The 22,356-nt window shown below is 32.5% G+C and overlaps 3 protein-coding genes across 14 annotated transcripts; 2 read left to right on the top strand and 1 right to left on the bottom strand.

The window, feature by feature from the left end:
* Positions 1-83: 83 nt before the first annotated feature.
* On the top strand, positions 84-6,757 carry LOC123674828 (mannosyl-oligosaccharide glucosidase). 2 transcript variants are annotated; one of them, XM_045609929.1, is made up of 8 exons: positions 84-628; positions 682-859; positions 1,330-1,501; positions 3,690-3,841; positions 3,890-4,080; positions 4,204-4,359; positions 4,489-4,804; positions 5,663-6,757. In XM_045609929.1, exons 1-8 carry the CDS (start codon positions 231-233, stop codon positions 6,566-6,568), a joined length of 2,469 nt encoding a protein of 822 aa, XP_045465885.1. In that variant the 5' UTR covers positions 84-230; the 3' UTR covers positions 6,569-6,757. The 2 variants fall into 2 exon arrangements, with proteins under 2 accessions (XP_045465885.1, XP_045465884.1); XM_045609928.1 differs by having other exon boundaries at positions 3,690-4,080.
* A 519-nt stretch (positions 6,758-7,276) lies between these two features.
* LOC123676826 (thiamin pyrophosphokinase 1-like) lies at positions 7,277-9,368 on the top strand. Of its 3 annotated transcripts, XM_045613074.1 has the most exons (5): positions 7,277-7,521; positions 7,612-7,889; positions 8,513-8,550; positions 8,635-8,777; positions 9,121-9,368. In XM_045613074.1, exons 1-5 carry the CDS (start codon positions 7,383-7,385, stop codon positions 9,243-9,245), a joined length of 723 nt encoding a protein of 240 aa, XP_045469030.1. In that variant the 5' UTR covers positions 7,277-7,382; the 3' UTR covers positions 9,246-9,368. The 3 variants fall into 3 exon arrangements, with proteins under 3 accessions (XP_045469030.1, XP_045469028.1, XP_045469029.1); XM_045613072.1 differs by having other exon boundaries at positions 7,280-7,521; positions 8,513-8,777; XM_045613073.1 differs by having other exon boundaries at positions 7,285-7,521; positions 7,636-7,889; positions 8,513-8,777.
* Positions 9,369-9,602: 234 nt separating this feature from the next.
* Positions 9,603-17,697, bottom strand: LOC123676825 (troponin T). 9 transcript variants are annotated; one of them, XM_045613063.1, is made up of 12 exons: positions 17,583-17,690; positions 14,967-15,009; positions 14,560-14,598; positions 14,046-14,048; positions 13,804-13,830; positions 12,410-12,788; positions 12,000-12,218; positions 11,853-11,945; positions 11,709-11,789; positions 11,042-11,120; positions 10,279-10,514; positions 9,603-9,789 (listed from the first exon to the last, which is right to left on the bottom strand). In XM_045613063.1, exons 2-11 carry the CDS (start codon positions 14,990-14,992, stop codon positions 10,297-10,299), a joined length of 1,164 nt encoding a protein of 387 aa, XP_045469019.1. In that variant the 5' UTR covers positions 14,993-15,009; positions 17,583-17,690; the 3' UTR covers positions 9,603-9,789; positions 10,279-10,296. The 9 variants fall into 9 exon arrangements, with proteins under 9 accessions (XP_045469019.1, XP_045469018.1, XP_045469026.1 ...); XM_045613062.1 differs by lacking the exon at positions 11,042-11,120 and adding an exon at positions 10,799-10,877 and having other exon boundaries at positions 17,583-17,689; XM_045613070.1 differs by lacking the exon at positions 14,046-14,048 and having other exon boundaries at positions 17,583-17,697.
* Positions 17,698-22,356: the final 4,659 nt, after the last annotated feature.

Genomic DNA, 22,356 nt, shown 5'->3' with positions numbered 1-22,356 from the left:
TATTTCTTCCACAGAAATTTAACTGGGATTACTTACACGCCTGTCTCATTGAATAAAGAAATAAATCTTTATTCAGTGGTCTATCTAGATAATCAAAATCTAGGTTAGGTCTACGTTTTCGTATTTAAAAACATCTTTGTATACTTTTATGTATAAATTTAAGGATTCCTATCAAATTATCAAAAGCTAAAATTATTTTTTAACTCACTACTTATGACAGGATACAATTCATGATGGTTAGGCAAAGAAAAAATTTGACTATATCTGGAAAAACTGCTGGAAAATTGAGTGATAAACATAGTAGTAGTAGTAACTGTAGTAATTTCACAAATAGAAGCAATACTATTTATAAAAATTATATTAGTTATTGGAAAGAAGTTTTAGTATGTTTTGTGATGATTATAGCAGTTTCTTTTTCATATATCGGATATTTGGAAACTCGAGTAAATACACCTTATGATAACAAACGTACAATCATTAAAAGTGGTTTAGATGTACCAGAAAAGTTCTGGGGAACTTACAGACCTGGAACTTATTTTGGTTTGAAAACTCGAGATAAAGAATCCTTAGTTACAGGTTTAATGTGGTATTTTCCTAGACGGTTGAAGCCTGGTGGGGATGGCATTAGGTAAAATTCAATGTGTATTATAACATTGAAATTGCTCATTCCATATTCTTCAGACATTGGTGTGAACAGTCAGATAACTTGGATCGTTATGGCTGGTTAAAACATGATGGTGTCAACTTCGGTGTACAGGAAATTGTAGATAATCCATTTATTTTCACAACATCTTTCATAAAAAAGAGTGGAGGTAGCCATGGTGGAGATTGGAGTGCTAGAATTGATGTTAAAACTATGGTAAGAAAATCAGATGGTTATTCGATTAAAAATGAATGTTTTTAGTTTTGAAGATTATTGTTTTCAATTTTCTTTCATATTATAATATTCAAGATAAATTTTCCTCACATCCTGATCCACAATTATAATTAAAAAAATCTTTTATCAGATTTCTAGATCTCCATATGCCCTACTTGACTTTCAAATAGCAATTTAATTTTGTCCATTGTGTTCTGATGAGGTATATGTTCCTTTTTGATGTTCTTAACTTGATAATGTTGAAATATTCATAGTTTTTTCTGTAGTATTTTAATTTGATTTATATGAATACTTTAGAAATCATTATTATTTCAAGTTCGAAAAAATACCAAAATATCTTGCAAAAACTCATTTATTCAGATATGAAATTATCAATTGCTTTAATGGATGACATAATTTTACCTTTCCATAAAAAATTTCATGAATTTTCTAAAGAATTAATTATTTTTCAGCCAAACTATAGTATCTTTGAAGGTGAAGAGGTATCTCTCATTTGGTATGTGGCATTGGATGAAACAACCAAAGGTCAAATATGGTCTTCCAATTCTGAAACTACATTTACTGGCATAAAAGGTGAAACTGAAGGACTGGGACAATTCAGTATAAAATTGACAAATCATTCTGGTGGGTTGTTGCTTCAGTTCTTGAGTAATATTTTTAGAACTAACATTTAACATAAAACAATAGTTTTAAAATTCAACCAATTATCATTTAATCTGAAGTCTGGCATTTATTTCTCTAATCTATACTATATTAAACTCGTAAGCGCTCCTCCCACCGAAAATCGAACGATTTTGGACCGATTTTGCGGTCGAGTGTTCTCGGCTCTGGGAGAGATACGAGAAAAACTAAAAGTACGGGAAGAAAGAGAAAATGTCGAATTAACTCCCGCGGATATTCCCGTTTCCCGATTTTTCGGGATTACCTGGGAATGAACGGATAAAGTTTGGGAAATTTCCCGACGAATTTCCAGATTCACGTCGACGTGAACGACCAATAGGAAAATACTACGATGTCCTTGGGTAGCAACGGGCCTAGCAACGTCCGCGGCAATTGACGTTTCTAGAATATTAAGGTTTTATATTATTTTTACCGTGTCCATTAGAGGGCTCTTGATGAATAGAACTATTTGAAATATGAATAACTGTATAATAAAATCAAGGATCAATCTAATAATCTATTCAAAATATTCTGACGTTTTAACCAATTCTGTGCTCATTCATGAAATCGTCGAAATACAGAATGAAAATGGGAAACGTCAGATGATATTTTAATGGAAATGTTGAAATTTGGACGAATCGAGAGGAAATATGCAAGAAAAGATGAATCAGATGCGATTTATATCCCTTTTTCCATGTATATTTTATGATATTTTCAAGCGGAATCGTTTTGTGTCAGTGGAAAGCTTGGTTTGCCAGAAGCCTCTACAGGAGTCATTTGGTTATTTGAAAAGTTTTTAACGAGAAATTTGAGGAAATAATAGACTACACCTGTATGTACCGCCCTTTTATGATGGTATTTTTGCGTTTTGTTGATATTTTCATGGAAATTGGTCAAATCTTGAAGCATTCCGTTTCATGTGAATTGTCAAGGTAAATATATCATTTTGGAAAGATATCAGCATTTGAGGCGAAGAAAACTGGTAGGTAGAGATATTTTAATTCGATTTCCCTTATATTTAACGATTTTTTAAACGAAATTCATGAAAATTCATCAATTTATAGAATCTCTGTCACCAGTTATTTTGACATTATTCCTATAAGAAGCACAAATGCACCTTAATATGCAAAGGTTTGGCCGGGTCATTAGGGATGCGGTCGTACAATCTGAGGTCTGCGAGTTCAAATCTTGCAGCAGGTGATAATTTTTTTTTTCTTAATTTTTCGCCAGTTATTAATTTTTATATTATTTGGCGGTGAATGCTTCGGATTATTGAAATGGATCAATTTTTTGTTTAGTCTATTGTGTGAATGATTTCGTAGTATACACATATAATTATGTTTTTCCGATTTTCAAAGTACATATAAGAATAACGATTATACATTGTTTTTTTTCAAGTTGCCTATTGGAGGTTTTTCGATAGATTGACCATATTATACAGGGTGTACAATTTTCGAGCGCCAATTATGCTTTTCTGTAAAATTGAAAACTTATGAAATCTGAAAATTGAAATTTCAAGTTAGATTTCTCTCACATAATTTGCGAAGATATACGTGCGATGAATAACGTTTATACAGAGTGTACAATTTCCGAGATGTCTCTGGAGAACTGAAAACTTTTCTTATAGTTGTCATGTTAGCTCTATAGGTTATCATTCAATTGCATAATTCTTGAAGGTATACAGGTGGGGATTGACGATTATATACAGGGTGTACAATTTTCAAGCGCCAATTATACATTTCTGGAAAATCGAGACCTTATGAAATCTGGAAATTGGAATAAGAGCTTTAGATTTGTTTTCTCTTGCATAATTTGCGAAGATATACGTGCGATGAATATTTTTTATACAGTGCGATATCGATTTTACAGGAGATATGGAAGTATTTATGAATGAATTAAAATATGGATCTATGGGCTATATTGATCAACCTAAAAGGTAGATCTATGGGCTATGATGATCTACCTACAAGGTAGATCTATGGACAACATTGATCTACCTACAAGGTAGATCTGTGGGCAACATTGATCTACCTACAAGGTAGATCTATGGACAACATTGATCTACCTATTAGGTAGATCTAAAGGATATATTGATCTACCTACAAGGTAGATCTATGGGCGTACTAGTTATTCTATTAATCTTGTTTTATAGGCTTAACTGATAGTGAATCTTTTCTTATGACAAGAACTCCTGGTCTTCATTTGTTGAGAGAAGTAACTATATCATCATTACGTTTAGTACAGAAAGGAAAGGATTCAAAGAAAAGAGTGATGTTAGCAGGAAATTTATTGCAAGGTGATGAGGTAAGTATACTTCATTCAATATGTGGAGACTACATAAAAAAAATTAAGAAAAATTCTAATTTTGTAGCCACTCAAATAACAGGAATAGTTCCTTTTACATTGGATGTGATCTTTGAATCGGGTAGTTTTGGAGTGAGAGAAGAGACATTGAGTGGACAAACTTATACGAATCTTCTAGAGAAGCATAAGTCAACCTTCAACGAAAAGTTTGAGAAAGTTTTCAATTTGAAGCAAAAAGGGTAATTTTTTTCAATTAATGTTTCATTTTTAGAGGCTTCTCATTTCATTTGGAAGAGAGAATGGTTATATTGAAAATAATAAATATTATTGTGTTTTCTCATCTATATGTATATAATTTTCAGATTTAACACCAAAAGTATTAAATTTGCTCAGGCAGCACTTAGCAATTTGATTGGTGGAATTGGTTATTTTTACGGAGCTTCTAGAGTACAAAGCACTTATACTAATGAACCTGTAAATTATTGGAATGCTCCATTATATACAGCTGTTCCTTCAAGGTGATTATTAGTAGTAATACCATAAGTGATCGAATTTTCACAATATGTCTGGCATTTCATTTCAAAGAGAAAATGAGATGATTTAATGTCATTATCCTTTATTGATCCTTGGATTTATTTATTTTTCAGGAGCTTTTTTCCTAGAGGATTTCTCTGGGACGAAGGTTTTCATGGATTGTTGATTTCAAAGTGGGATATCAATATTGAAATGGATATTATTGGCCATTGGATGGATTTGATGAATGCTGAAGGATGGATTCCTAGAGAACAGATATTAGGAGAGGAAGCAGTGGCAAAAGTTCCAAATGAGTTTGTTGTTCAAAGGAATACAAATGCTAATCCGCCAACATTCTTTATCACCTTACAGTTTATTCTTGACAATTATGAGAATGATCTGAATCCAGGTCAGCTAGCAATGCTTGAAAGGATGTATCCTAGGTTACAGGTGAGTGTAGAAATAAGTTTTCTCTAATTCTGTGGTTATTCCGTTCATTCTTCCACATCTTGTAGAACAAAATCGTGCGAGAATATATCAGAAACGCACAGTTTTTATGGTAATATTTTATTATTCTATGTTGGTACTTCGAACTTTCCGCCACGGCTTTATCTGTCAATTCATCAATTTGCCTTAAAGAAATCAGTTCTGCCAACCAACATTTTTCAATGCAAAAATCACTAAAATATATTTATGGAAATATTTCATTAATTTCAATGAAAATGCAATGAATTAGAGAAAATAATGTATAATACTCGTACAGAAGGCTCATTCTACCACTCGTTCATTCCAAAACTCGCCACTTCGTGGCTCGTTTTTGAATTTTGAACTCGTGGAAGAATATCAATGCCTTCTGCACTTGTATTATAAATAACTATTATAAAAACGGTAAAAATTCTTTGGGAATTCGAATTTTATTTTTTTAAATTTTACTATTCGATAAAATTTTCTAATCATTATAAACCATTAACTGATGTTTATTGAGCACCTTACAAGTGGATATTTACAACTCGCATAAATATTTCTGATAAAAATAACAATAAGAAAAATGAAATTCAAAGAGGAGGCCAAAACACAATTCAACCAATATAATATATTACCCTTAAGAGTTTAATATATGAGGATGTCAATAAATATGATAATATTCAACTGTTTTAACCATTTCTATTCGGTAGTTGATCATAATTTAGTTTTTTCTACATTGTGTAACTTCACAGTTTCGAACTTATTTCGAGTTCATCTGAATATTTTTATTTTGTCAAATAGGAGAAGGGATTGAAATACAATAATAGTTATTCATTATTTCAGGCTTGGTTTTCATGGTTCAATTCAACTCAAAAAGGTTCTCTTCCTGGTTCATATCGTTGGAGAGGAAGAGATGACAAGACTAACAAAGAATTAAATCCCAAAACTTTAACATCTGGATTAGATGATTTCCCCAGAGCATCACATCCTACTGTTGATGAGAGGCATATAGATCTCTATTGCTGGATGGCTATTGCAGCATCAACATTACATAGATTAGGTACTCTCTTAGGCCAGGATACGTCGAAATATGAAGCAACTGCTCTTTATCTTACGGATAATAAACTGATGAATAAGCTTCACTGGTCATCATATTCACAAACTTATGCTGATTACGGTTTGCATACTGATGCTGTTATCTTGAAAAGGCCTGATATTGTGCCTAGATCCCCGAATCAGAACAGAGAAATGGCGAGAGTTACACTTAAAAACCCAGAATATCGTTTCGTTGACACAACATTTGGATATGTCAACCTTTTCCCATTCTTGCTTAGGATTTTAGAACCAACATCATCACATTTGGGCGTTTTATTGGAAAAAATACGAAAGCCTGAACTACTGTGGACAAATTATGGCTTGAGGTCACTGTCAATGAATTCTCCATTATATATGAAAAGGAATACAGAACATGACCCTCCATATTGGAGAGGTCAGATTTGGATCAATATCAATTATTTGGCTGTTAGAGCTTTACATTATTATTCAAATGAAAGTGGTCCATATCAAAAAGAAGCAGCTAAACTATACAAGGAACTGCGAATGAATGTGATTCAAAATATAATGAGGCAGTATGAGAAATCTGGGTTCTTATGGGAACAGTACAATGACAAAACAGGTCATGGTAGCGGCTGTAGACCTTTTACTGGATGGACAGCATTAGTGTTGTCTATAATGAGTGAAAAATTCTAGTACATTTTTGTAGAAAGTTAAAAATATCTGAATTAGTCCATTCTATTGATGAAGCTCAAACCTCCCTGAAACTTTATGCTTCCACTTTTGTATTATTTGTTGATAGTAAAACATTACAATAATTAAAAATATTATCAATTTGTAGCCCATTTCTATCTTTCATTAATAAATGTATGTTTATTGTTTTTATATTAATGTAATAATTATCGTCGTGACTAATTACTGTAAAGTTTTCGTAAATCAAGTGTAATCATAATTTCTGGTTTAACATTATAGTTTTCATTTTGCCTAAAGAACTATTTAATAGATTTTTCAAATCCGTTCAAATTATTCAGTGATGGATATTTTTAATTCGCATGAATATTTCTCAAAACAGTACATTTTTCCGTAAAAGAAATTGTATGATACAATTTTTTTTGTGAAGACCATTTTGATGTCATAAGTATTATTCAATAGTAATTCGTTATGAAGATTACTTTTTTACTTCAAATTGACGTCATCGTAAGTTTGACCAACCCAGTTCATTGGTTATCACGTGATAATAGGTGAATAAAAGCAAGCTATAGATTTCAGAAAAGAATTTAATTAATATGAGCGTATCTCAGGATGAATTCACTAAAATTTGTACGTTCTGGAATAATGGCAAAAATTTCGTGTTGATAATTTAGTTCAATATATCTTAGTTCTAACGATCTAAACGTTTTTGACAACAATTATATTAACCTAACTTTACTGTTTTGGGAATGGAGTGACCCCTAATGTTGATAAATTATTAATTTTTTTTTTTTATTTGTAAGATGATAATATTGTGAAGATGACTTCTATAAAGATTTTTCGACCTTGTGAAGAACTTTTTTTGAACTTGGCAAAGAATAATAGCAGTTTTGGTGTTCTTTTATTGAACTCTCCTGTTAAGTTAAATAATATAAAATTAAGGAAAATATGGAATCAAGGTATGCTCTGTCATTGTACGAATGTTTATATACATTTCACATCTTTTTTGAAGAGGTTTTTAAAATAATCTCGTTACATTTTTCTTGAAGTAATTAAAGTTATTTGTTATGAAGCCAATATAAGAGTACTAGTTGATGGAGGTTCAGAGTGTTGGATGAATTGGAAGGAAAATTTGAATAAAAAAAAGGATGATTTATATATGCCACATTTATTGACTGGAGATTTCGATTCTATATCAACTGAAACGCTTGAGAAATTGAAAAAAATAAATGGCGTTCAAGTTATTCACACTCCTGATCAAGAAGAAACTGACTTCACAAAGGCTTTAGAGATATTGAATGATTATAAGGAACAAAAAAAAATTGAGGTATTACTAGAGGCTAAAGGTTTTAACATATTCTTTCAATCCCTGATGTACATAGCTTTTTGGGTATCATATGGCACATTATTTCAAAGTTCTTTTATTAGAAATAATTTTTGTGGTAATATTTTGAAAGGTAATGGATTTTTTTCTCTCAACATAGTGAGAGTATTATTAAAAACAATACCAAAACCTTCAAAAGAATAATTTGAACTCTTGTTCTTGGTATAGAATGCTATGGAATATCAAAAAGTTCAAGAACAAATTTATCGGAGAACCATTAGAATTTTAATTGAATTCATGCCAACATATATTATGGGGTACATGAATAAACTTTATTATTATTATTATTATAATATATGCAGGCAGAAATTTGGATCCCAGGTAGTTAGATGCAATAGGTCTTCGAATATCATCTTTCTATTTCAGTTATTATTGAATTATTTTTTTAAATGAGCAGTATCACATAACATTTCTAACGAATTCCATATCATAACTAAATAAAATTGCTTGAATACCATTGCTATGATAATATGATATTCTCTTCGTGAAACATTTACCTATCTGTAAGTTATAAAAGATGTTTGTTTATTTTATTATTGCTTTTTCATGTTTGAAAATTATTCCAGATTGATAAAATTTATGTTTTGACTGAGATTGCTGGAAGGTTAGATCATTTAATGGCAAACATAAATACATTATATAGATCAGAAAGTATATTGCCAAATACCTCTGTTTTCCTACTTTGTAGTGATTCTTTTTCATGGCTTTTGAAACCTGGTACTTATAAGATTAGTATTCCTGAAATATTGAGAGAAAATAAAAATTGGTGTAGTTTAGTTCCTATAGGATCACCAGCAGTGGTTACAACATCTGGATTGAAATGGAATTTAGGTAAGACTTTTGGTGTTTTAAATATTCATTAATATTTTTGAGTATCCATATGAGAATTCCATTGTACATTTTGATTTTTTTTCCATCTATTATTCCTATTAACTCAGCTTTTATCAAAAATGCTTATATAATTGCTTCATTATTATTTGTAATATTTGTATACAGTGCTAGCAAGTTGTTATCTCAGGATGTGATATTAATGTGTATAAAGAATGCCGAAGGTAGTATTACAGAGAGTGACAACGTTTTCCCCTTTTGCCTTTCACAAACATTGATTGTGTATAACACAATATTATAGTTTCTATGTTCACATGTCAAAGAACTACTTGATAAAATTTTTCAGATAAAACGAAATTGGAATTTGGAGGATTGATCAGCACATCTAACTCATATAATGGTTCTGCTGAAGTTGAAATAGAGACAAGTTCCTGTCTTTTGTGGACAATGAGCACAAGAGGCCTCCTGTGATAGCGTAAGCTCAATAAACTCATTTTTTATATTGTTTATCTAATATAATTTTTGTTGATGGTGTTGTTGGAATGTAATATTTTTACATTTATTGTTAATAAATTGATTATTTTTTAAAGGTTATGCTAAATATTTTTATTATCACTACAAGATTCGAATCAAGGAGCATGTCTTTGTATGATCAATTTATTCTTTCACATTAAATATTTTACAGAGTATGGAAACACATCTTTCGTTCATCTTTCAATTAGAAAATTTCATATTATTTGCATATCAACAAACGCCTTGTTGTGAACTTTGTAACAAATTATTCCTTATCCAATTAATCAACCTGTAAAAGGAAATAAAGAAGGAAAAAACTGAACAACATTTTGTAATGATAATATATGATTACAAATACAGTATCTTCATAGTAATTATAAATAAATTAAAACAGATGTTGCTTATAATATTGGAAATAAAACTCATGTTATAAACATAATCCTGAAGCTGCTCGCGTTCTCATATAGATGATAAATATTCACTTTGATCAGGAGAGAAGAATCTGGAAAAAATGTATCTTGATAATAATTGCAAAATATATTTCTAAAAAAAAGCTCATAAGCAGGTTCAATTTTAATTTCAATATCTCTGACTTAGTTTTATATAAGGAGATTTATTATATTCAATTATGATAATATAAGTATGGGGTACATTAAATATTTAGTACCAAAATTCTTAACTTTTCGTTGAGATTATGTTACTCGTATTAGTAGTGCTCTCTTTTATGGGTCCACATTTTGCATGTGCCCAGATAAGTTTATTCAAAATATATTTATTGTTAATGTAAGCACAAACGCAGACAGGATTCGGACCCCTATTGTTAAGCTGTCTAGCTTTGATCCAAAATATAATTATTTTGTCGTGAAAAATTGTTTGTACAACCAGTTTTGACATTGTTTCTATATTTTTATTGAAAATCTTGAATGAATTCCATAAACCAAATCTATTAATTTTCACTGCCTTAATGCTTTTGAAAACCTTTATAACTTACCATTTCATTTTTGGCCATTTATTCTTCTTCTTCCTCCTCTTCCTCTTCTTCTTCTTCATCTACCTCGACCTCCTCTTCTTCTTCCTCTTCCTCTTCTTCTGGCTCGGGCTCTATAATAGGCTCCTTGAGGTCTTCATCATCATCTGCAGCTTGTTTGCCCTCTTCTTCACCTTCTGGAGTTTCGGGGTCTCCTGCTTTCTTGCCAGGCCTTTCACCGAACCATTTGGGTAGTCGGGCTATAGAAAAAGCATATTTTATTTCTGTGGAATTAGGGAACTTGATACCACTAAAAGTTGACCGAAAAGATTAGATATTGAAGTAATTAAAATTTTCCTCAAGATTTAATGATAATATGTAATAGATATTTATGAGTTCGAGTTATATTGAAAGCAATATTTCAAATTAGCTGAGAAGGGTTCTATTATATTTGAAGGTAACTTCTATATCATCCATATAATTGTGCAATTTCAATTCGCACAAGCGCTGCAAGGGCTAATAGTAAAGTGTTGAATATGCTTACTCTTCTGTCTTGAGTCAAATACTCCAATTTTATCTTTCCATTGTTTCTCCTTTGATTCATTGATGATTTCTTCCAAACCCTGTCAAAAAATATAAATCCCATGCTCAAACATTACATTTATTTGTTAAACAGCCACATTTTCACAAAATCGATCACACATATTTAGCATGAACATAACGAAACATGTACATCTTATGAGGACAAGAACTAAAGGACCACGTGGACGAACACGTTGTCACTTACACTTGTGCCTGGTCATAAATTCTTGAATTTTGGTTTGCCAAATTTTTTCCACATGATCCATATACAAATGATCAAATCCCTAAATCAAATATATTAGGTACAACTCTATTACGACAGTGTACTTAGTTTGCCTGGTGTAAAAAATTTATGTCATTTTGTTTCAATAGATTGAAATTTTGAAAACACTGTTATGGTATTTAATCTTTTAACGAATTCGCTTCGGTGGCATGCCAAATACTTACTGAGTTCATATTTGTGTGTAACTGTGAATTTTATAGGTAATACTGGCAGAAGACGACACAATTTGAAGATATCGAATATATATGGAGTAATTATTAAAAATTTAGATAATAAATATTAGGATACATTAATAATTAACTAATATCTGCGAATTGTATCGTCTTTAGCCCGTCTGTGAAAGCTATAGCAATAGATGGTCAATAATAAGATCAATAAATGAATATTTTTCAATTGCTATAACTTTCTTATGTTTCATAGACTAAAATGAGTAGATGATCAAAAATAGAGATGTAGTTAAAAACTTCATCTGTATATGAGACTTTTTTAACTTGAAAGTTTTTATTTTTGAATATCAATGAAAGTGATTGATTTTTGCACTGGGTGTTTACTTTGTATATGACTTGTTTATTGAATTTTGAAAACTCACCCCTTCAAATAGCTTCTTCTTGTCGTCGTATGATCTGGTGTCCACACGTCGCTCATATTTGGAGGCTACTTGAATTTTGGGCTGAAAAAATTCAAGAACAGGTTATTTTATTGATATTCATAACAATAAAAACAAATTACTTACTGGGTATTTTCCAGTGAGGGCTTCAGGGTCCAAACCTTTCTTCAAGGCTTTGTGTCTGAGTTGTTGCTTCTGTCTTTCTTTGAGTTCTTTAAGCTACAATAAAGACCAATTAATTTGATATCGAGTTGACCTTAAGTTTTCACTTACATCGTAGTCTTGGCGTTTCTGTCTTTCTTCCAAGTCGTACTTCTCAGTTTCAAGTTTGACAATGCATTCCCACAACTCTTGAGCTTTGTCACGTAGTTTTTCAACGCTGAGGTTGTCCATTATCAAAGGTTTGATACGGATGGAAAGAGAGATTTTCTTTTCTTCTTCCAACTGTTCTTTGGTTTTGTTCCTTTCGATTTGGGCAGCAGAAAGGTTTGACTGTAATTAGAATTTTTAAATCAAAATCAACCCTATTTTATATATAAGGAGTATTATTGCTGAAAACCTTGAGTAGGCTGATCTAATCGAAATTTGCTTAGTCCATGTTTGTGCTGCAGATGGTCATTTTTCGTCAAAGATAGCTAAGTTCTCTGATTCTTATTTCCCTAGTAAATGAAGGCGAAACTTACTGTGGCATCCCTTTTGGTGATGGTGAAGTTAGGTCCCTTGTTTTTGTTCTGATCCTTGAGGGATTGCATCATTGCCTGGCGCTTCTTCTCAGCATCCTCCAAACGCCTCCTCTTCTCCTCAATATCCCTTTGTTTCTTCTCCTCGATTTCCCTAACACGACGTTCTTCTTCTTGCCTTTTGCGTTCGGCCATTTTTCTTTCTTCTTCAGCCCGGCTGATCTTGCGTTTGGCTTGTTTCTCCTTGAGTTTTTTGAGGTCGTCCTCTTCCTTTGCACGCTGTTTCCTCCATTCTGAGATATACTCACGGAGCTGCTCGTCTAAGTCTGATCTCTTCTGGTCCTGGCGCTTGATGAATTCTGGATCACCTTCTTTCTCTGCCCTAAATCATTGAGAATGAGGTGAGTTTTTCTTGAAAATATTTGTGTTTTAGCTTTTTTTTTTGGTTCAAGGTGTTTATTTTGGAACATTTGGATTGTGTGGAATAACTGTAGTAAGTTGAAGTGTGGTGTTTTTTTTTTAAATTTTTTGTTTTACGTAGACGAACAGTTTTGGTGAAAGATTCCTCATCTACGAGAAGAAATCTTCGCGATCGTCAAATAATTTTACATTTGCTTTTGGATAATTGGTTGTGAATGTTTTTCGTTGTATCAAACAAGAAAAAAATGTTTTTCTGAAAAAATTGAATCAGGTGGTCAGTTGGAAAAATTTATCATTTGTGAATCCATTTCTACCAACTTCTTCAAAAAAATCCAGGATGTAGTGACCGAAAGATTTCAACCCAAAACCGCCTTCAACGCTTGTGTGTTGGGTGGATTTATCGAAAAATATGTGGGTAAAAACTTACGTGTGAAAAAACATGAAATCCCAAAATGATTAACTTCACAAAAATAGTTTAGTTCAAAAAGTTACTGAAAAAAATGATATTTTAAACTGTTGGTGAAAATAAAGAATAAAAACGCGAAAAAGCTAAAAAACCATTGTTAGTCAACAATGATTTCTTGGAAAAAAATCTTCTGGACTTATCGTATCTTCTTTGCGGATATTAGATTGAGAATTTTGTCGTATTTTGTTTTGTGAACATCAACTTTATTTGAAGAAGGCGCGAGATTAAACAAATTGGGGAATGAGGAATTACAACAAAATACAACAAAATCCGTTGACTGTTTTTAGTTAGCCTTCTGATTAGAGCTTGATAAAAATAGAAGATGGATCGAAAAAAAATATAGATGTGAAAAAGCGAGATTTGATAGATATAAGGAAAATATTTAAAACACCAGTACGTTCATACGATCCATTTTCTACAGTTTGTAGGCGCGGCATATTGACCAAATCGAGACAAAAAAAAATTTCGAAGCTGATTCAGGCATTGCTCCTTAGTTTTGTCTCAAACTTACTCGACTTTGGTGGTTGTAGTTGTGGTCCTACATGGTACATCACAAAGGGCAGGGGAGGTTCACGAGTGATAAGGAAAAAAACAAAAATACATATAAAATATCAAATCATCAAAAACTTAACTACAAAATATTTATAAAACTACTAAGGGCTATTCTATTTCAAAACGCTCAACAAGGGTCACCACAACAAGGATGCTGTTCAACGTACGGTTTTAAAAACAGGGGTTGGACATACTACTTACTTTCTGGAAAAAGAAAAAACTTTTATTTAGGACTAAAAGTTCTATAATCAAATGAGGCTTGGTGGATAGTGAGATGATGGCGAGAAGGCAAAAACGCGATCTAAATGAAAAAAATAAAAAAAGTTGTACAAGACTTTTAAAAACCCAAATTTCATATTCCTTTTTCCAAGTGTGATGCCAGAAAAAAATGTCAATTCAATTTTCCACACACGACCAATTTTTTTATACCTAATTTGTCACTTCAAATTTGTCCAAGTTTTCAAATCACACAACAAAAAAATCAGATTTATTCTTTGTTTTTTATCTGAAGCATAATTTTGAGCACAGTTGCTGAAGTTTTTTGGCACTGTGATGAGATACTCTCTCAATAGCTAGAATAATGAAAAAGCATGTTTGCAAATATGAAGAATGAAGTAGACAATTTTATTCAGAATGCAGCAAAAGGTTGAGCAAGATGCAATATGGTATAGGAAAAAATTAAGTGCTGTGAAGTACAAATCCGATTTTTACTTACGTTTCAACGACTTCCTCTTCTTCCTCCTCCTCTTCTTCACTAAAAGACACACAGACAAATATTAACATGAAGAACGACACAAATTGAGATTTACCTTAGCTTTACGAAGCATGGGGTGCAAGCAAAGAAAGCACAAGTTCTTGAATAACCTTGGCAGCAGGAGGCATTGCAGGAATTTTAAAGATTTTATCTGAATTTCACAGAAATCATCAACTATAACGGTTTTATTTTTGTTCTTTCATATGTGTTATGTAGGTTCTTTAGAATATCGTATTTAATGAATGTTTTATTTTGGAAATAATTTTTTTGAGATGATTGAATGGGACGAAATAAGCAAGCAAAAACCGAGGTGGGTCAGTGAGATAGCTATAAGGAATGGCACTTTTTAGTTTAGATTTTTCACTTACGAGTAAACTTCTTCTTCGTCGGACATATTGAAAGGTTATTTTTCTGCAAAAAAGACAGACGGTCAATTAGTGTTACTTCATAGGATTTGAATTCGGAACTGAAGTGGCTTTGGTAATTGTAGGTCGTCAATAATGATTGGGATTTAAATTTATCTCAAGCCCAAGCCTCTTGACAAAAGTCTCAGAAGCTAACAATGTGAAGCTATTTTTAGAATATGGCGCTAGACGCCTATTTGAAGGTCCAAAATATAATTGTTTCGTAATTCCCCAACCTACATCAATTCTTTTGGTTTATTGTATCTAAAAATACTATAGATTTCTGGGAAATGTGGAAAGTAAACCACCTGATATTGAATTTTGTGAAATGAATGAAAACCAAAATGTAATTGTTTTGTTATTTCACAACCTACTTCAATTCCTTTGGTTTATTGTATCTAAAAATACTATAGATCTTTGTCAAATGTAGAATGCAAACCACCTGATTCTGGATATTGTGAAATAAAAGAAAACACATGTGTTAACATGTGTTAAAAAAATATTCTATTCCATGTTTTTCTTCGAATATATTTATCAGAATAATTTTTTCATCTTACTAATCTTTATTCAAATCTTGATTGTGTCCTTGAGGTCTAATTTTCGGATGATTTTTTTGTTATGAAAGTAATCGGTTGTTTCTGTCTTAATACATATAGAACCGAAGCCACTGAGAATAAACTAAGAATCTTTGCCAAGCTCTATTTGGCAACGACAGCAAGCATAACAGTTATTTTTGAATCTAAACTAAACATCTTAACTCTTGTAATCTAGAAATAGACCAGGATTGAAATTTTACTGTATGTATCTGGTGGTTTAACTTCTGGGAAGACTCATGAAATAAACAGTCTTTTTCGAGGATATCGTTTCGAGAATTGCAAATTATTAACTATTGGAAGTTGCGAGTACAATTTTTTGAGAATGATTTAAAAATATGCATTAGATATTTTGGTCAGAAAGGTAATATCTTTCTACCGTTAGTGATGTTAAATATGCACTCATTTATTTTCTTCATTAGCGGACATGCATGCGAATCGAAATTTGAAAACCACTCCTTCATGAAAGATTTGTAAAGCCATAAAAAAATTGACTGACCAAAAAGATTTAATTTATGAAACTGATTGAATTAATTGATCTGTTTTAACCTCGAAATGTTTATCAGAAATATGAAATAAAACAATTCGCAATAAATCAGAACTCAAAATTCTCAAAAGCCATAAAAAAAATTGACTGAGAAAAAGATTTAATTTATGAAACTAATTGAATTAATTGATCTGTTTTAACCTCGAAATGTTTATCAGAAATATGGAAATAAAACAATTCGCAGTAAATCAGAACTCAAAATTTTATAACTGATGCTCAAGAATTACCAGTGCGTTCGCCATTTTGCAACAGCAACATTCTTTCCCGATATCGAATCAAAATTCGCTTAGCGTTTTTGAATAAGGAATTTTAGATGAACTATAATTGCATTAATGCAATTTGTATTAATTCGTACAAAGACGTCCTTTTCAACCTCATCAAACTGTTATCAGTATGTATTAGGCAATTATCAAGTTTTTGGAAATATTAATTTGCATATTAGCAAAGAAAATGTTCAGTTTTGTTTAAAGAAAAATCATTATTTGCAGGTTTTTTTTGCCTGAATTTGTTCAGCTAGAATCGGATCTAAAGTTTCACATTGGAAATAATTTTAACAATTGCAATAATTAAATTGAATTTAGTATTGTAGTGAAGATTTTCCCTAAGAGCAGAAAATCTCATATTTCTTGTATATCCTCATTCCTTTTTCGAAAACGATAGCAGTTGAGGAACATATCCGAAGGTTTAAAAAATTAATGCAACTGCATCCATAAAACAAAACAAGTGGCGAATATGAATAGTTTGAATGCCATCAATAAAGCTTCAAATTGAAGAAAAATAAACTCCCTACTATCGAAAAGCAAAGGACTGAAGTAACAAAAAAAATTGAAAAATACAAAAATATTTTTTCAAGTTCAAGCATATTCAGAAAATATTCTAAGTGAGCCATCAAATAAATCAAAATGAATATCATCATTGATAACAACTAGAACATTTTCTATGAAATTGTGGTCTTTCAATTCTAATTAAAATAATCAATTAGTATTAATAGATATGGTAATTATCAAAAATGATCTATACCTTCTTTCTCTAATGATCCAGACGTTGAAAAATTTCTTTATGTCAAAATTTTATGTAATCTAATGAGGAGCTGCGCTCTATTTTTGGAGCTCAATAAGTAAAAGTAGGTTGGTAATCGGATCTCAAATCGTTCTTAAAATAGCATACTGTATTGCTAGGGGATACCTGGGATGGAATGACAGTTGAATTAAGACCATTTGAAGACAATAGCGAGTTCGGTTTTAGTTTGAAATATTAACCTGCACAGGTGAATGATGATACTCTTCCTTATCAAAAGCCAAGTGTTTATTCTGATTTTTTTTAATGTTAGAAGGTTAAATCTAATGGAGACCCGGAAATTCAATTCGAAAACGAACTTTTGATTTCTTATCACTAAGATTAGTTAGAAAACACTCAATAGTTGTCGGCGGAAAAACTTACAAAAAAACTGACGAAAAAGAGAAATCCAGGAGCACCACACAACTCTGGGAGCCCGCAGTGACTGGTGTGGTTCACATGTTTTGCTACGGATCTGCCCTTTCCCCTTCCCTGATCTCGCCCACGCCAACTGGATCTTTTCTTGGATTTTATCTCAGTTTCTCAATTTCAGCTTGGGAATTTCGGCAATCGAATGGTATTATGACACGAAATTAAAAAAAAAGGTATCTGCATCTAGTGTTACCACACGATTGTTTGATTTACATTGGTGTCTACAGAAAAGTTTGAAGCTGGAGGTAGTGCTTGCTCTTTTAGGTATTGGGGTAGCATCAGATAATGAATTTCGATATCCCTTCACATACAAAAAATATTTTTTTTTTATGAAATGAGTACAGTACCTACCTTCTGAAGCTTTTGCGCGCTTGTTCAAATTTGTAATGTATTTTTCAGCCCTACACCGGTATCTACAGAAAATTTTGAAGCTGGAGGTTTGCTAAGAGTGTCTGCTCTTTTAGGTATTGGGGTAGCATCAGATAATAAATTTCTATATCCCTTTAAATACAAAAAAAACTGGTTTTTCTATGAACTAAGAAATGAGAAAAAGGCCTAGCTACATGAATTCTGGTGCTTTCGCGCGCTTGTTCAAAATTTTTAGTCCTCATGAAATTTTTCTTGCTATTTTGCAACTAATTTTTCAATTTTAGTTCGATTAGTTGGTTAGTTTTTCAATTATTGGAACAACAAAATTTCATTCGGGAGCAATCTGATGGATTTTATCCATTCTCTGGAATTCGGTAGAATTCTTTGATAAAATATGGCAAATCATATCATTCTAAGATTTTTTTTTCATACAAAACCATCATTAGAAGAGGTCATCATCTGTATGTATGACCATACTGTTAAACACATGGCTTTTTCAACAAATAACTCTCAAAGGCCCCTGATTTAACATAATTGCTTTTCAGCAATTTGTAAGTTAGAATCTTAAGATTGAAGATTATACCCTTTTAAAGAAGGTATACTATAAGGTTTGTATTCAACGATATGGATTGAAATCAAGGGGCTCTTGAGAAAGAGGTGTGAAGCTATGTTTCTACACTTTATAAAATATCTTTATGACTGCCTTTACAGAAGGAAGAGAGGCGAAGAAAATGAATAAACATTATCTCTACTATGTTGTGAACTCTTGCCTAAATCATTCATAGAGTCAATGATGTCCAGTGAGAATGTTGCCAAGTGATTAGCTGATTAAAGTGAATCGACAGATGTGGTTGTCTATTAATTATCGGCACACTTTTGTTCGACACTTGGAAAAACAGGCCAATAAATCAAAATTCACCTTTCCTGAAATTACGAATAAAAACAATACCGTAAAACCGGGTGTCTTGAGACAATTTTCAACTTTGAAAGCGCGTCAATCAAAAACTGTTAAGGTTATATTATTGAATCTGGCGTCAAATTTTGAGTCTTGGTTTATACAATAACTAGCACCAACTTTCAATTCTCTCAGTGGCTCCAAAAAAATTTTTTTTTTGTTTAAGTGGGTGTCTCAAGTCACCAGCGGGGGTCGGGTGGCTTGAGACTTGCAAATTATCACATTTTAAAAGCATTTCACCCGTCTCAAAACGCCGATTTGAGACGGCTGAAATTGGTAGAGGCTGTTGTCATGTTTTTGGGGACATTTTTCGGAATAAATACAGCTTAGTTTATCAAAAATAGCATTTATTCAAGAAAATTGAGATCTATATGTTTGAGATCATTAAGAAAACATAATAAATTATTTAAAATAAAATAACAATTTCTAAACACTCAAATAAAATGAAAAATTTCAATGTAAAACTACAAAAAAAATGAATACAAATAGAATATTACTGGGAATACCATTCTAAGTTTCCACAGAAAAGGTGTACCTTCCCCTGCGGCTACTAATGGGAAAAAGTTTAGAAATAATCTGCTCCGCAGTAATTTCAGAGATATCTTCTACGTTAGGAAAAACGTAAACGTTTTTTCCCGTCGTTGCTTTCCTTAAAAAGGTACATTGGAAAGTTCTAAAATTGTTATCAATTTCTTTGATTTTCCCAATGAATCTCTTTGACTTGGATTTTTGATGAGGTGCGTTGTAATTAAATTCGGCTAGAACGAAGTCATCTACTAGAATATTGGATGGATTGACGAAGTCTACATCTTCGTCAAAATTTTCTGGAGTGTCTGAAGAGTCTTGACAGGAAAAGGATCCCTCAGAATCACTTGAGGCCTTCTCTGCTGGAACGATCTTATTTTTTTTCAGAATGGCGGATAAATTGGGGAGTTCTTCATCTTCAGATTGAAGTAAGCTGGAGTCATTTACAGGTTCTCCATCTGGCTGTGTGGTGGTGGAAGGTATTTCCGCTTGTTCTATGCTTCTACCAGGTTCCACTTGAAGTCTTTTCCGCCTATTTGAAGTCGTTGTGCTCTCTTTGGTATGAAGATTTCTCAAGAAAATTTCAAAGGCGTTGTCGATAATAACAAAATCATTGTCTTGAGGCTCCTCAGGTTCGTTTGGGAACTTGTTCAGTATTTTGGTCCGGTCGATGGGATATATACCTGTTGCAGAAAAACCAGCTATCAAATTCTTCGACGTTCTGTCATTTACGTTCATTCCATCCAAACACTTCTTTAAAAGTCTAGGAAAAATGTCTTTAGGAACTACACCTCGATTTTTCAATTTCCATTCGAGGAGAACCTCTCTCCATGCGCGCTTTAGAGGGCGAAAATATGCCACATCTAATGGTTGACACAAATGAGTGCTATTGGGTGGTAACAGAATGAACCTTATGTTATTATCCTTGCACAACTCTATCACTGTTTGGGAGACATGACTAGCCAGATTGTCACCAATCAATGCTTTTGGCTCATTCTTATCGAATTTCGCAAAATATCGCAGCACAACAGTATTAAACCAGTCCTCGAAAATGGCTTCATTAAACCAAGAAGTCTTTGACCTGTTGTATCTAGCACCTGCAGGTCCATTTTCAGTCCATGTCGTGTATAAATGTTCGGCTTTATATACTATATACGGGGGCAACAACAATCCAGAAGCAGTACCGGCAAACATAAGTGACTGGCTGGTCTTAGAGCTATCCAGAACTCGATGAGCGTGCTTGCATCCTCTTCTAACAATTACTTTCTGTTTGCCTGGATCGTCTGTCATATTTGTTTCGTCGTAATTGATTATTGCATCAGGCTGAATTCCTTCCAAACTCTTCTCTAATTCGTCGAAATACTTATTGATTGTTGAGCGATTTACGCCAGCTCTCACCCTTTTAATATTCTCACACCAGCGCTGGGTGAGAATTTGGCGATGTCTTTGTAGGAAATTCCTCATGAACTCCCTTCCTGGCAAATTGTTCTTGAATTTTTGAATTACCCGTCCACTGCTGTCCAGGTAGGCCTTAATAATGTATCGCACATCAAGTGATGTGAAAGGAAATCCCCATTGCGATGCCAGGTGGAGATTATTGACGATTCTCTGCTCCTCATTAGAGGTGAGTATAGTTTGTCCACCCGGTTTTAATGTATGGAGATTTTTAACTCTTCTGTCAATCGTATCCTTTGGGATTCCATATTTTTTCGCCACTGCTCGTAGTGACATGCCTGCCTTTCTATCTCGCACGGCGCTTTGAAGGCTCTCCTCTGAATAGCGCCTGTAATTTGAAGCGACAAGGCGCTGATATTTTCCCATCTGCAAAAAAAAAGTGGAACGTAAAACTGAGGTCGACTTGCGACATTGTCTCAATTCACCGACAAAATTGGATTGTTTGCAAAAATAGTCAAAAAGACATAAATAAAAAAATATTTAGGGATCACCATGTACGGATTGAGAATCACTACGATTGTAGAAACACACTGACTAACATCGAATAATAAAAATATATTACCTTAATGGAGATCCACTTGAAGTTTTCCAGCGATATCGTAAAAGCGCGAACAGGTGGTATCACGTTCACAGCCACTAACCGTAACCTTCCTGTTTTAAACCGCCAAATCGCTCTGTATCGTAAAGCCCTGACCACGTGCTTACCAACGCACCAATAACACTCATCAAACAATCGCGTTCAACAATGTTGCCACGTCTTTTAGGAAATCGAGAAGTTTTGTCTCAAGCCACCATACAGTCTCAAGTCACCCGGTTTTACGGTACCTATTCTACTTTAGGGGGTCAATGTAGAGGTCATTATAGTGTCAGTTATATAAATAATGAGTATATCAATAGATATATGATTTACTCTGATAAGTATTTTCCGAGATTTTCTGTATTACAACACAACTGTGAATAATACTACTCTAATACAAAAACTACTAGATGAAGTTGATAGGAACTGTAACAACAAATTGAAAGAAAAACACTAATTATTGGTATTATCGAAAAAAAATAATAATAATTTTTCAAAACATGAATTTTATGATGGTTCACTTCTAGAGAAAGAGAATCCCAAAAAATATAGTCAGGATAACTCGGTGAAAAATAAATATTGGATTTTTTGAAATTTTTGTTGAAACAAAATAAATAATCTTTCCTTTGTTCTTGAAAATGAATTAGACTACCGTAAAATGAATTATTCAAACAAACACAATTTTTTTACTCCTAGTGCAACTCGGAATAGGACCTCCCTTAATTTGCATAGCAAATGCCTATTTAATAAAAGACCCATATATAATGCTATGAATAAGCTGATATTAGAAGAGGGCTAAGTTTGATACATTCTGTCATGAAGGTGGTCTTTTATTATTTGCATTA

Source organism: Harmonia axyridis, chromosome 3 (assembly GCF_914767665.1).
Source record: "Harmonia axyridis chromosome 3, icHarAxyr1.1, whole genome shotgun sequence".
NCBI lineage: Eukaryota > Metazoa > Arthropoda > Insecta > Coleoptera > Coccinellidae > Harmonia > Harmonia axyridis.
This window is presented reverse-complemented; position numbering and strand designations above follow the sequence as displayed.

Excerpts from the sequence above, each read along its gene's own strand:
- LOC123674828 (XM_045609928.1), top strand. The coding sequence starts at position 231 with ATGATGGTTAGGCAAAGAAAAAATTTGACTATATCTGGAAAAACTGCT. Across the intron at positions 860-1,329 it reads GAATTGATGTTAAAACTATG|CCAAACTATAGTATCTTTGA; the intron begins GTAAGAAAATCA and ends ATTATTTTTCAG. Across the intron at positions 4,081-4,203 it reads TTCAATTTGAAGCAAAAAGG|ATTTAACACCAAAAGTATTA; the intron begins GTAATTTTTTTC and ends TATAATTTTCAG.
- LOC123676826 (XM_045613072.1), top strand. The coding sequence starts at position 7,383 with ATGACTTCTATAAAGATTTTTCGACCTTGTGAAGAACTTTTTTTGAAC. Across the intron at positions 7,890-8,512 it reads AGGAACAAAAAAAAATTGAG|ATTGATAAAATTTATGTTTT; the intron begins GTATTACTAGAG and ends AAATTATTCCAG. Across the intron at positions 8,778-9,120 it reads TGGATTGAAATGGAATTTAG|ATAAAACGAAATTGGAATTT; the intron begins GTAAGACTTTTG and ends AAAATTTTTCAG.
- LOC123676825 (XM_045613063.1), bottom strand. The coding sequence starts at position 14,992 with ATGTCCGACGAAGAAGAAGTTTACTC. Across the intron at positions 11,946-11,999 it reads AGAAACGCCAAGACTACGAT|CTTAAAGAACTCAAAGAAAG; the intron begins GTAAGTGAAAAC and ends TCTTTATTGTAG. Across the intron at positions 11,121-11,708 it reads AGAAGAAGCTATTTGAAGGG|GGATTTGATCATTTGTATAT; the intron begins GTGAGTTTTCAA and ends TATTTGATTTAG.